Below are 14,809 nucleotides of genomic sequence, written 5' to 3' on the forward strand. Positions count from 1 at the left end.
TGGTCTTGTGACCCTGCGGGATTGTCCTAGTACATGGCCTGAGAGGGGTCTTGGTATGTCGAGGCCGGGGTGCTAAACTGAGGCTCAAGAAAGGCGGCTGGTGTGCTGAGGCCCCTGAATGCAAGGCATCTTTAAGAGATTAAAGTTGATCTGGGTGTCTGTCCATAAAGTCCACAAAACTTGACATCCTCCTTAAATTGTATTAAAGTGTTCAAGGGTATAATCACATGAAGGTGGGAATCCTGATTTGACAGGGGTGGCCTGGGAGGGAGTTTGTTACTTTTTCCGTGACCTAGCTTTAAGCAGGGTAGCACTGACATTTTTAACTCTTGCATTTTCGGTGTCTGCTTGGGGGACGCAGATGCGCCTTTTGATGCCTGTTTTTCGGCGCACAAAAGGAGGACCTTGGGGGGCAGTTTCGGAGGCTTGTCATGAGGCGAAAGCATACGTGATGGCCCAGATGACAGGGAAGAAACTGAGGATTTCTCTGTGGATACTGCGTGGGCACCGATGCTCGACTGTATTGTCGTAAATTGGCCCTGGAGTATGTCTTCTTGGGCTTATGTGTGCTCTGGCCGCCGGGTGTCTTCTCCATCACAGAGCCGCCGGCCTGCTTATTGGAGTTGGGGGACTGCACCTGTGGTTCCGACGAACTCTGATCGCCTTCAGCGCGACTAAGGACCCCCGATACTGCCCTCGCTGGAGTCTTCCGTCACGTCGATGGAGGCTTCGGCCTGCATTGCGTGAGCGGCCCACCGTTTGGTGCGTCGATCCTTTAGAGTTTTAGGTTGAAAACGTTTGCATGATTTGCAAACTTTTTCAGGGTGATTCCTCGGGAGACAGTAATTGCACGCTCGGTGCATGTCCTTTCACTGGAATTTTCGGTGACGGGTAGATCAAAATGTAAAGGTAACTTTGCCCATTATTTATTACAAGGGCAGATTGGCGAGAAAAAGGGAAAGTGGATGGCAGAATATGCATTCTCTAAAGAGGTCAGTAAGAAGAACCTCCACCCTCCCTCCCTCCCTCCCAACTGTAAGGGCCGAAGCCTGAAGAGGCCTGTGTACGCCGTGTCTGGTCTAAGTAGTCGACAATGAGGTTGTCTGTCGAAAGCCGTCGAGCAGTCTGTTGGCTGTGCGGCAAAAGCGGACAATAAGGAAAAGAAAGAAGAGTCTACTAGTAAACTTTCAACTAATTAAAAGGCATCAGCCTGGAAGAGAACTTTGCATTTGTGACTGACTTCGATGGTGGAAAAAAACGATCTGAGGGACCGAGGTGCGTGAAGGACCATGGGTACAGTACACGTCACACTAGGGATAGTATTACTAACACGCCCTGTCAACGTCTGTTTGAGTTTAGAAAACAAATCTTATATGTTGCGACTACCACTAGATATCGGACTATTCATAGCATGCGATCCAAGCAGATCCACAAGCTCCAGAAATATAGATACACTTACACTTAGTGGTTGTATCTAATTATAGCTATGTGGTAAAGGAAGACAACAAATGACAGACATTTCTAAAGACCAGTACTTACATTTTACCATTTCTACAAGCACTATCATTTCTCAATGGACACGTTTCAGTGCCAGCAGTACAAATTACCCTAGAAAGCAATGCAGTAGGCTTAAACTGAAGTTATCAGTGTACATGTATATGCATATGCATCCTTACCATTTTAAGACTACATTTGCTGGGATGAAAACCTCCGAAGGGTTTGGTGTCATCTGTGCTTGAGACACAGCAAATGATGTAGCAAAGTTATAGAAGTTGTCCAGCATTTTTTGTGTAAACTGAAAAGAAAATATTGGTATTCAAGTCAGTACATTTATTTTAACGAAATACAAATTCTCACTTATAACTCTGTAGGCAACACGTTCAACATTTGTAAGTGTGAAAACCTCAATGCATAGTGAAATTTCCAAAGATGCATACCTGGTAATTGTTATTTTAGACCGGATAGAGGATGGGGAGGGGAGGGAGAAGCGGGGGGGGGGGGGGGGGGGTCAGGGGGGGACCACTTGGAGGGTTTATTATAACCGCTAGGGGTAAGGAACCCAAAGGGGATGCAAAAGGCATTTGAGGGGGAAAACAACAGAGTAAAGATGAGAGCGCTGCTAATTCATTCACATAACGTACAGGGCCTGAATACCCCGGTAAAGAGGAAGAAGCTAAGAGCACAGATAAAAAGAGGTGGGGTAGATTAACAAAGTTACTCACCGTAGTGTCTACCTTACTCCTATTCCATAGTCCCCTTTCCTCCATACTTGTGGAACATTCAGTCCTTCGGGATGGGACTGGAGCACTTTTGTTAAAAAGCATCAAAATTGAAAACATTGTGTCCTCTTCTTAAGCGCGGTACCGCACACGGTCCTAACCTCGCCCCCCTGAGCGCCGTCCCGCACGTCGCCCTTCAGTCCTTTTCTATCGCCAGGTCTGCGACCATTTAAGAAATAGAGGATACTTATTAGAGGGGACGGCAGGCAGGCGTATGGAGGAAAAGGGACTATGGACTAGGAATAAGGTAGTCACTGCGGTAACTTTGTTATACTCCTACGTCCCGTCCTGTCCCCTTTCCTCCATACTTATGGGAGATTCCAAAGCACTCCTCAAAAGGTAATATGGGCGGATGGAACCCCCTTACTGAAAAAAGTTTTTAAGAACAGCCTGACCGAATTGAGCATCGGCCCTGGAGCTCAGGTCCAAGCAGTAATGCTTACAAAAAGATGATGGGGAAGCCCACGTAGCTGCCTTGGCAATGGTTTCCCAGGGAACATACTTCTGGAAGGGAACAGCAGCCGCTTTGCCACACACAAGATGGGCATGAACGCTTCTGAAATACAGGAGGCAATCCATCGGAAGATAGTAGCCTTTGAAGCAAATTTCCCTTTCGGGTGTCCTAACGTACTAAAGAGTTGAGAGGAACCCCTTCCCCTTCCTCCCCGAGTTCCGTTTTTCTGTCCAGATAGAACTTTAGGGCTCGTCTGACATCTAAATTGTGTAACACTCTCTCGGCATCTGAGGCCGGGTTTGGAAAAAAGACAGGTAATGAGATAGATTGATTCAAATGAAAATCAGTCACTACTTTAAGGAGGAAAGGAGGAGGAGTGCGGAGCACAACATTATCCTTATGGAAGTTAAGGAACAGATGTTCCATGGATAAAGCTTGCTTACTCACCTTGCCGAAGTCACTCAATCAAAAAGTCAACCTTCCAAGAAAGGTACTTTAGATCATTCATAGCCATGGGTTCAGATGGTTTATGGCAAAAGCGGTCAGGACCACATTTAAATCCCACTTTGGATGAGGATTGCGTACAGGTGGAAAAAGATGTAATAAACCTGTGAAATGGCTTTTAATGACTGGGTTCATCAAAGAAAAGAACAGGTGTCAGTGGACAGGTAGGCGGCAATAGCCGACAAGTAAGTCCTACAAGACATGAATGCCCAAAGCAGCCAGATGAGAAATGAACGAAAGGACAGTGTCAATCGTAGCATGTCTGGGGTCTAGTTGCTTAGCTAAACACCAGTGACAAAAATGGAGCCACTTGCTCCTATACTGGGACCTTGTAGAAGGCTTCTTGGCCGCTTGGATAATGCGCATATTGTCCTCGGACAAGTTAAACTGCGCTAAGGATTTGAATTCAGGCACCAAGTCGCCAAGCTGAATGATTGTGGGGAGGGGTGCCACATCTGCTGATCGCACTGGTGAAGCAGGTTGGGCATCAACGGCAGTCTGATCGGAGAACAAATCAACAGATGCTGAAGTTCCGAAAACCAGAATCTGGCTGGCCACCAAGGAGCCATGAACAGGAGAGTGCAATTTGATGTATTCCTGAGCTTGCAGAGTGACCGATGAATCAGGGGAAGAGGCGGGTTGGCATATGCCTTCATGTTGTACCACATGATCTCGAGAGCATCCCCTAGAGACGAGGTCCCGAGACCATTCCTGGGTGCATAAAGAGGAAGTTTCCAGTTTGTGGCAGTCGCAAAAAGGTCCTCTTCTGGAGTGCCCCATTGACGAAAGATGGTGGAAAGGACCTCAAAGTTCAGTTCCCACTCGTAGCTGGCTGCTGTCTGGCGGCTGAGTGAGCCTGCAGTCGCATTGAATTGCCTCGGAATGTGTACCGCCAGTAGCCAAATGCTGTGCTGGATGGCCCATTCCCATAAGAGGCGGTGACTTGGTACCACCCTGCTTGTATATATAAAACATTGACACCGAGTTGTCCATGCGGACGCGGACCACCCAGTTCGTGATGTATGGTTGAAAAGCTTTCAGCACCAAAAAAACAGCCAAGAGTTCCAAATAATTTATATGAAACTGCCTGTCTTGCGGCATCCATAGATGGGAAACCTGGAGATGATCCAGAGTCCCGCAGAAGGGAGGAGTCTGTGGTAATCGTCACTTGTGGGCAGGGCTGTTGAAAGAGGCCCCACTGTAAGATTGTTGGTCGAAGACCACCATAGAAGGTCTGTCATCATACAGGATGGAACTGGGATCATCTTGGAATCTAAGTCCAAAGCCTGACACCAAGAGCTCAGAAGAGCCAGCTGCGTACGTCTCACTTTGAGACACGGAAGAGGAAGTAACAAGTTACGTACCTGTAACTGTTCTCCAGCATGGGTCTGGCATGGATTCACATGCTCATGAATATTCCCCGTCGTAAGGCTGGGAATCCTCAGTAAAGAAAAAAAATCAGCTTCAATTTTGTTTCATTTCTGGACTGTCTTTCTACTAATAACCAATCACTGCCCTCTGGGTCATGCTGCCCCCAGCCAATGACTGCCCTCTACCCAAGCCCCTCCTCTGGCAGCCATCTTCAGATTTGGTAGCACGTAAAGTGGCAGTAGGACCAAGAGAAGAGCCGCAGAGGGGTTGGAGGGAGGGTTCGCATGTGAATCCATGCCAGACCCATGCTAGAGAACAACAGTTACAGGTAAGTAACTTGTTCGTTCTAGAGCATGGGGTCTGGCATGGATTGACATGCTCATGAATACATAGCAGTACACACATGCACAACCACAGGAGCATCTCTTACCTCCTCACCAGGCTCACCTTCAAGCGAACAGGTTGCGCAGCACTGCCTGGCCGACTCTGGACTCCTCCCTGGAATCCCCGTCGGCGCAGTAGAATCTTGTGAAGGTGTGTGTCAACCTCCACGTAGTAGCCCTGTAGAAGTCCAGCAGGGGCACACCAGACAAGAACGCCGTACTAGCAGCGATCGCTCTGGTTGAATGGGCTCTTGGACGGCTGGGCAATGGTCGGTTTGCCAACTGGTGACAGTGCATGATGCAGCCAGAGCCCCATCTGGAAATTGAAGCCGTCGAGAGGGCCTTCCCTTGGTTCACAGATCCAAAGTTCACAAACAGCTGTGACGTCTTCCGAAAATTCTTTGTGCGGTCCACATAGAACTTCAGCGCTCTAGCCACATCCAGCGAGTGCAAAGTCCTCTCAGCCGGCGACAAAGGCGACGGGAAGAAAACAGGTAACACCAAGGGCTCGTCCGACGGCACCTTTGAAGGAGGGGTGCGTCCTCAGCACTGCCCTCGTCTTGTGGAATGTCAGGTACAGAGGTTTACAGGAGAGGGCCTGGATCTCTCCCACTCGTTGTGCGGAGGTGATGGCCACAAGAAACGCGGTCTTCCATGATAAGAACTTCAGCGGTGCCGAATGCAAGGGCTCGATTGGGGGACCCATGAGCCTAGCCAGCACCACGTTGAGCTCCCACGCCGGGGCCGGAGCCTTCACCAGCGGGAACGCGCAGAACAGTCTTTTCATAAACTCCTTCACCAGGCGGTGAGACCACAGCGACGACCGCCCCGGAGTTCTGGTGTAGAGGCATGCACCAGCCTCGCCTTGGCCAGCAATAGCAAGTACGGCAGCACTTGAGGGGCCGTAATCCTTAGAGGGTTGAGGTTCTGTGCATAGCACCAGACAGAGAACCTCTTCTACTTATGCCCATAGCACTTAAGAGTCGAGGACGCCCTGGCCTTTGCAAGTACCTCCTTGCAGTCCGCTGGGATATCGTAGCCTCCGAACTCTAGTGCTGCAGGAGCCAGGCCTGCAGATTCAGCGATCCCAGGTCGTGATGTAGGATGGCGCCTCCTTCCCTGGTGAGAAAATCTGTGTCAGTCTGCAGTTTGACTGGGGGGGTGGGGGAGGACGCCGACAAATCCAGAAGGTCCGGGAACCATATCTGCCTCAGCCACGCTGGTGCGACGAGTATCATCCTGCACTGATGAGTCATAGAAGTAGAAGCAACGGAGGGAACACATACAGGAACAGGCCGTCCCAGGGGAAGGAGAATGCATCGTACATGCTCCCCGGCTGGGGAAACCTGCTGCCAAACCTCCGGCACTTGGTGATCGCTGCCGTTGCAAACAGATCGATCTGGGGATTGGCCCACCGCCGGAAAAGGAGATCCACTTGATCCTGCAAGAGCGCAGCTCCCTGCTGAGTGAGTCGGCGACAGCGTTTTTCACTCCTGCCAGATGAAAGGGTAACAGGAACATCCCTTGGGTGACGGCCCAGTGCCACAGATCGTGCGCTTCCCTGATAGGGCTGGGGATCTGGTACCTCCCTGCTTACGGATGTAGAACATCGTGGTGTATTGTTGGTGAAGATTCGTACCAATTTGCCCATGAGGGACGGAAGGAAAGACCCGAGAGCCCAGAAAACGGCCCGAGCCCCAGGACGCTGATGTGCAGGGACCTCTCCTCCGGGAGCCAGAGGCCTCTTGCGTGGAGATTTCCGGTGTGTGCTCCCCATCCCTCCAGGGAGGCGCCCGTCGTCAGATTCCTGGTGCGCTGGGGTCTGGAAGTCCATGCCCGCTGCGAGATGCACGCAGAAGCCCCACCACCGGATCGTTTGACGCAAAGTCTCATTGAGCAGGATCTTGTCTTCAAAGTTTTACGTCGCTTGCATCCAACGGGCGTCGAGGAACTCCTGCAGTGGCCGTATCCGCAACCTGCACAGACGCACTAGGAAGATGCAAGATGACATCATGCCGAGCAGGGATTTGATGGACCTCACCTTGGGTACCTCCATGGTCAACAGCCGGTGTACCTTGCCTAGGATGGCCCTCGTCCTTTCCTCCGACGTCGAGGCCAACCGTGCCACCGTGTCGAGTTTGGCCGTGACGGTACCAGATGGGATTTCGCAAAGTTGATCCGAGAATCCCAGTTCCGTGAGCAGACGGACTGTCTTGCCGTGTGGTCGACAGCAAGTTCTCTTGACTTTGCTCGGATGAGCCAATCGTCCAGGTAGGGGTTTACATGGATCCCCTGCAGGCGCAGCCGAGCCACCACCGGTGCCAGGCACTTGGTAAAGACCCTTGGAGCTGACTTCAACCCGAAGGGCAGGGCTTTGAACTGGTAGTGCCGCCCTTGGACCATGAACCATAGGAACTTGGTGTCCTTTGTGTATGGGGATGTGAAAGTAAGCATCCACAAGTCCAGCGACGATATAAAAATCGCCTTCTTCCAGCTGTCCCAGCACGTGCTGTAGGGTAACCATCCGGAATTTCTGTGCTTTGATGTATTTGTTGAGACGTCGAAGGTCCAGGATGGGCCACCAGCCACCGGTTTTCTTTCGGACGAGGAAGTACCGCGAGTACACTCCGGAGCCTCTTTGGGACAAGCTCTATTGCGCCCTTTCTCAGCATGGCTCGTACCTCCAGAAGCAGCTGTGGAATGTGGATTTCTTTCCTGGCCACAGGTGGGAAACGGGGACACTTCCTTTGGAATTCCAGAGTGTGCCCGTGGGCCAGGGGGTCCAGCACCCAACGGTCGATGGAGATTGACTCCCATACGCTGACGAATTTCGCAAGCCAGCCTCCCACCGGGGTGCTTAGGTAGGGGCCCGATGCCACAGCCGGTTCAGTCCTGTTTCGCCGAGGCCTTGCCACCCTGGGCTCCTTGGCAACGACGGTATCCACCTGTCTGGCTGCGGCCTCTGTAAGCTTCCTGTGATGAGGAACGGGCAGCTTGTCGGTACGACGATGCACTACCGCCGAATCCTTTGGAGGCACCTTGGGATTTGCCTCCAGAGGTCCGAAAGGACGGCCGTCGTTGATAGAGTGCCAAGGCACGGGCCGTGTCAGTGTCTGTGTTGATGGCCTGCAGAATCTCGTCCAACACTTTCCCAAACAGGTTGTTTCCGTCAAAGGGCATGTCCAGTACCCTGGTCTGCATGCCTTGACGGAAGTGGGAAGTCGGTGGCCCTGAGCCAACAGCGCCGGCAAACGCCGTTGCCCATCTGACAAAAACCGGTATCAGCGATGTCCGTGGCTACCGTGATGGCATGATCAGACGCCACCTCGCCTTCTTGAAGGATTTCCAGGGCTTCCGCCCTCTTGTCATCCGGGAGGAAGTCTAGGATAGGGGCGATCTTGAACTACAGCTCCCTATCATAGCGGGCCACGTTAGCGAGGGTGTTGGCCGCTTTAATGGTCGTCGCTGCCGACAAGATGACGCGCTGTCACATGGCTTCTAACTTCTTTCCCTCGCTATCCGGCGGGGAAGTGGAGGGCGATGCCATCGCCCCTGCCACTTTTTTTTGGGTGCCACGGAGACTAGGGAATCCGGGGTCGGTTGCGCCCTGATGCACATAGGAGCAGAGTCCGGGACCCGGTACTTCAAAAGGGACAGTCCTTCGTCCCATAGGTCATCGGACAGCGGGACTGAGAGTACCGTCTTCCTCTAGGCTTCCCATCGTTGGTAGAGAAATCCCTCCTCCTGTTCCTCGGGGCAGAGCTGGAATGAGGGGTCAATTTCGTCGGGTGAGGTGACGGGAGATCCATTCCGTCATTGCCAGTCCCCCTCGTCGCCGTCTCGTCCGTCGGCGGAGGGGATGAGGGTGAAAGCTGGTAGGGAGGGGGGAGGATGGACTCGCCTCGGAAGGGAGGGGGAGGATGGACTCGCCTCAGCTTGTTCGGCGGGCTCCCAGATGGTGCAGGTGCCGCTGGATCGTCTGATGGGGGTAAGGGCAGCCTTGTCCTCATCTCCATGCACAGGGTCTGCTAAGCCATGACGATTGCTCCCAAGTTGTCCTGTGGTATAGGCATTGGTTGCGACGGGAGCGTTGGCTGGGGCATGGGGTCGCCCACGGTTTCTCATCGGCTCCACCGTCGCTCTCTAAGTCCGCCTCGTCGGGATCCTTCCCATAGGTCCTGGCCTCCTCGAACCTCTTGTCCAGGATTAGCTTTGATGCCATCCTCGGAGGAGGTATCTGAGTCCGTTAGGGCCCCCTCTTTCTCAACCCGTTTTGGCTGGAAAGATGATTCCCTCCGGGGTGGCAGGGAAACTCTAGGCCCGGAGATCGGCTCCACTGCGGTAGCCTCCGTAGGCTTCGCAAGGGCCGCAACGATTCCCTCAATCGAGGCCTTAGCCAGGTGAATCAGGGCCTTTACAACCTTGGGCGTGTCTGAGGCCTTCACCTTAGGGGGAGGGTCATCGTCTCGCTCCCCCTTGGCTTTCTCCGTCGGAATCGACCGGGGCTTTTCCCGAAGCTTACCCGGGTTCTCCGACTTTCTCTTCACCGAGTGAGAGCGTTGGCTAGTGGATGATGGCGTCGCGCCCTGCCTGGCAGCCAAGGAGCCCGCACCAATGGTGCTCCCGGTGCCCGTGGACTTGCGGTGCTTTGCCTTTTGTTGGTCCCCCGTCGCCGGAGCACCCTCAAAAAGGTCTTAGAAGACCGCTCGGACTCACCTGCTGCTGGGCCCTTCACCTCCAGCCAGTTGGCGACTCGTGTACGACTGTCCTTCATGGTACGGGTGGACATGTTCTTGCAGAACGCACAGTCCTCCTCCACGTGCGACTTGTCGGCGTGTAGGCAGTTTAGGCACTCGGAGTGCTCGTCCTCCTTAAAGGCGTTATGCAGTCCACATCCTGGGCAGTTCCTCAACAGTTTGGATCCAGTAGGCGTCAAATCTCTCTTGTCCTGGGCCATGTCCAAATCAGGATAGGTCTCAAAGGTCTTCCGGAATCCTCCAAGAAGTTAATTTACACGAAAATCCACCCTAGAGGTGTGTATAAAATTCTGAAACGGGTCCCCGTTGATCGGAAAAAGAATTGGTGGAGCTTGAGGCTCGATTGACCGAAAAATAAGAGTAAACTCTTTGAAAAAAACGCAATACGCAGTTAAAGCTCAAGAGCTACAGCACAAGGACTCCCAACACTTGAACGTGCAGTAAAAATCTGAAGATGGCTGCCAGAGGAGGGGCTTGGGTGGAGGGCAGTCATTGGCTGGGGGAAGTATGACCCAGAGACCAGCGATTGGTTATTAGTAGAAAGACAGTTCAGAAACAGAACTGAAACAGATTTTCTCTTTACCGATGATTCCCAGCCTGACGACTGGGAATATTCATGAGCAGGTGAATCCATGCCAGACCCCATGCTGGAGAAGGGCTAGTACGCACGAGGCCATGAGGCCCAGAAGTCTCTGGAACCACCAAGCGGTCATGCGCTCTGACTGGATGAAGAGCGGACACGTGGCGAATAGATCCGCAATCCTGTCCAATGTCAATTACACCTTGGAGTTGATCGTGTTCCAACAGAAACCCAGGAAGATCAGGTCTTGGGAGACCATCATGGAAGATTTCTACCTGTTCACCGACGGCCCAAGATTGAACAGGAGCTGGAGGAGCGACTGGAGATTGCTCAAAGCAGTCAATGGACAAGGGCTGCATAGGAGCCAGTCCTCCAAATACGGATATACATGAACACCCTGTAGCCTAAGGAAAGCTGCTATAACCGACATCTTTGTAAAGACATGTGGCGCCGAGCTGAGACCAAAAGGAAGCACACAGAACTGGAAGTGCTCCCCTCCCTGGGAGAACCGCAGATATTTTCAATGCGGCCTCCAGATCAGAATGTGCATATACGTGTCCTGAAGGTCCACTACACTGATCCAGTCGCTCTTCCGAAGAGAGGACTTTATTTGGCAAGGTGTGATCATCTTGAATTTCTCTTGGGGAAGAGAAAGGTTGAACTGGGAAAGGTCGAGGATGGTGCACAGGCTAGCCTGGTTGGGTTTGGGCACTGTGAACAGACGAGAGTAGAAGTCCTCCCCTTGTTCCCCGAGAGGAACAGGTTTCACCGCCCTGAGGTCTAGAAGCTTCTGAACCTTGGCTCTGAGGGAGGGTGTCACAATCTGTTGAAGGGAGGGTTGAAGGGTGGAGTAGGGGGAAGGGGTAAGCGAAAGCCCGCCCAAGCGATGGACAAAACCCACTGGTCTTCGGTGATGGTCTGCCACATCTACACCGGAGTCTCGTGCGACAGACAAAAAATATAATTTTGCAGACAAAGATCACAGTTCAAGGGTGTTTATTGAAATTCAATGGGTTGGTTGAACACCTATCTAAACCTAAATCTAAGGATAGGAGCAAGCTAAAACCATCAAGTAAGAAATAACACAGTCCTGGCGGTGTCTTTGTCGAAATAAAAGGGCCTATACTAATAAACCTATTGCCAATCCTTACTTCTAAATACAAATGGTGTGGGGTAACAATGTATGCAAAAGAAAAAAGTGTTCAAGAAAGAATTTATCAGGATAGTTGAGCTGTTGGCTTCCCTTCCCTACGTTCACAGGACAAGGTGGCACGTTCGAGCTTCGACACACACACTCTGGCTTCTCTGCCACAAGCATACAGTTCAAAGCATAGGTATCAGGGACTTCTGTGCCAAAGTCTCTTTACCATTTAAAGTCTCTTTATTCCAGAGGCCCGACATAAACAAGCACTAAAGTTGCTTTTTCCCAGGTTTTTCACATTGACAAGTTCTCAGGTTCACTATTCATCATAGGTCTCTCTCCTTCAGGTTCGGACCCACTTTAGCACAATATTCACAATTGGTCTCTTTCAATCGGGGTCGGAGCACGGATCTTCCTCGTTTGGGCTCGGACCGTATCAAAAAGACGTTAGATTGTGCGTTGGATTTTTCTCAAACCATCGCAGGACCACTTTGATTTACTTAATTTCTCATTCTTTACTTTTCCTTACTATCACTTTTAGCTGGACACCTTACAGAGACCTTCGATTGAGCACATCTGCGGTGCTGGACCACTCTGTCTTAGGTGTTGTATCTTTCTTCTCTTAGTTCAAACATCCATCAGCAATTTGGTCTTTCATTACACGCATTACAAATCTTCCTTCTTGCACTCTTTATACAATAATGTTGCTGCTTGCAACCTTCACTTCAACACAGACCGGTCTTGCATCGGTCTCCTCAACTCACCAGCTGTGTTAATCTTGCTGGTGCTGCTTTAATCTTGGAGCCAAGCACCGTACCGGGGCGGCTGCTGCTCCTCCCTGACTTGATCAGCCATGCAGGAGGGCCCTGGGTATCTCCGAAACACAATGCAGGATTCTTCAGTCTTGTTTCCTGGCCTTACGCCTTTCAATCCAAAGGACTTGAAAATAACGGTGTTCTGCCGGAAAGGTCAGGGGTATCTCCCTCCTGGGTGTACCATTCTTGGTTTGCTGCCTTTCTCCCCTTGTTCAACTGTGGTCTCGAAAATACTGTTCCTTTGTGTGCTTTGCCTCGCTCGGAGTGTGTTCCCGTGCTCCGCCTTTTATCTGTTTGGGGAAGCTTAATAGAAGTCAGATGCGAGTGGTTAACCATTAATATCCTGACCATAGTAGAGCGACATGTCGGGTACAATGCTCGGGTGTGAGCCTGTTTTCTCCCAGAGCGGGCTGTCCATGTGAAAGTGTGTAGGGAAAGGGGGGGTAGAGTTCCTAAATAACCTACCGGGTAGGATGGGGTAAAGGTGTTCAGGGAAGAGGATACTGTGTCTTGCCATTAGGTGCCCCAATCCAAACTCCCCAAGACCCCTCACCCAGGTGATCCTCCCACACTGGTCCACCCCCAGGGTCAGGATCCAAAGGCGATGGGCGTAAACTGGCCACCTGGGAGAGAGATTCCCGGGGACTAGCGGATGAGACACCTTCTGGTTTCTCACTGTGTCTACGGCACTCCTAGCCCATTGTACCTTTCCATACGTATAGCCGTCACTCCACCTCCAAAAACCACATGCCTGTTAAGTATTGTGTGCTAAAAGGAACTGGCTGATTGGTCTGTGATAGCACACTAGACTAGTGAGGTGCCCAGTAAAGGTTTGTAAGGAAATTCCAAGCTTCTTTGTTATATTCTCCAGTCCTGTTCCCTGCCGCGGGAAGGGCACCTATTAAGTGTGGCGGAGATGTGAACATGGACTTAAGTACAGTAGTTATTGTTTAGCTATAATAAGCTGAATTTGAAGTTTGTATGTGTTGGGGGTTGTTTGCAGAAGAGTGTTGTGTATGAAAGCAAGCTCTCTCACATCTACCACCATGTTGAGATTACAAGTGGAGTAGCCCTGTTGAAATGTCGATGTAGGTTTGGAAGCTGTGTTCAAGGCATTTAACAGTAGAAATGAGTTCCATACGTTTTCTTATGAGTATCTTGCACACCCTCACACCTGGGTTTACACTGTTCCTATGAGTATTGTTCATACTGTACCTATGAGTAGAAGGTTTTTGTTTAGGTTGGCGATTCCAGTGTCTTTGTGAACTGTTGGAGACATGCCTTAGGATTATTGCAGAAGTATTCTCTGCATTTCACGAACCAAGCAGGTATTAAGTCCACAACGCTTTATATAAACAATTACCTGAGTGAATGAATCAACTGTTGATACAGCTGCATTAGCAACAGGTGTCTGCTGTGCTAACTGCTCCAATAATTCCACAGAAATTCCGATTTGGGCGACTGATGGCATCTGAGGGATGATCATTGCTCCAAATGGATGCTGTCCGCCTTCTCCTAAAATAAAAATAAAAACAGATAATACAATATTAGTCAAGAAAATGCATCTTAAAAGATACAAATAAAACACTAAATATTCCATGTCTTCTTCAATGCACTAGTCACCGGTGGTATGGCTCTCCGTGTGGTTTAATCATCTTTTCTTTTTTTTCAACATTTTAATTATTTTTGGCATAACAAGTCATACAGATTCTGTGATTGTTACATGCTTTTACAAACTTGCTAAAACATTTAGTAGGAGAGAACCACTCTTTATGTAACTACGTTTTAGCTGATCCTGCGTTCTCATCAAAAACAAAAAGGTTAACTACAACTGAGGAGGGAGAAGGGGAACATGGGGCAAGGAGCTGTGTGCACATTAGGAACAGTGGACTATCTGTTCCGACGAGGAAATAGTTTCAAGGTTCGATACAACTCTTTAGCTGTGTTTGGGCTGGGTACTTTGACGCAGGACCTTCAATGTCGGGGTGGGTGGACTGGTGGGTAGTGACAGTTCAGGGGTGTGAAGGGACTCAGTCGCGTCTCCGGTCTGGTTCTTCTTGGTGCTATTCAGTCTTGGGTTTCCATCCAGCGCAAGGTTGGGGGTTAACTCGCCACCCCTGGGAATTGCTGCACGTAGTCCAGAAAGGGGGCCCATATGCGTTCAAATTTGGGCTGCGACAATTTGCCAGCATTTGGACCACCACATCTGCGTGGACGGGCCTTCCGGGTTTTTCCAAAGTCTGGCGATGGTGATTTTGGTGGCTGTGAGGAGATGGGAGCAGAGGTCCGCCAGGCAGCCAGTAAGGGGGAATTGGGCGTCTGTCGCCCCCAGTAGTACGATTCCTGGGTGCCAGGGGATGTTGAGTCCGGTGATTCCCTTAATTTCTTCCAAGATCTTCCTCCAGAATAGGGTGGCTTTCGGGCAGGACCAGAAGAGGTGGAATAGAGTTCCGCGGTCCGGGGCACCCCCTCCAGCACTGAGCCAGGATAGCCGGGTTGCACTTGTTTAGGATTACCGGAGTTCT

General features: G+C 50.9%; 1 protein-coding gene across 1 annotated transcript in view; it reads right to left on the reverse strand.

Annotated features, from left to right (window-relative positions):
* The window catches only part of HIKESHI (heat shock protein nuclear import factor hikeshi), a 168,908-nt gene that overhangs the window by 26,875 nt on the left and 127,224 nt on the right, over window positions 1-14,809 (reverse strand). The window contains exons 3-4 of the mRNA XM_069639739.1: window positions 13,648-13,799; window positions 1,677-1,795 (exon numbers count right to left, since the gene is read on the reverse strand). Coding sequence (XP_069495840.1) covers window positions 1,677-1,795; window positions 13,648-13,799 — 271 coding nt within the window. The remainder of the gene's footprint in view (window positions 1-1,676; window positions 1,796-13,647; window positions 13,800-14,809) is intronic.

Source organism: Ambystoma mexicanum, chromosome 7q (genome assembly GCF_040938575.1).
Source record: "Ambystoma mexicanum isolate Mex_15411 chromosome 7q, UKY_AmexF1_1, whole genome shotgun sequence".
NCBI lineage: Eukaryota > Metazoa > Chordata > Amphibia > Caudata > Ambystomatidae > Ambystoma > Ambystoma mexicanum.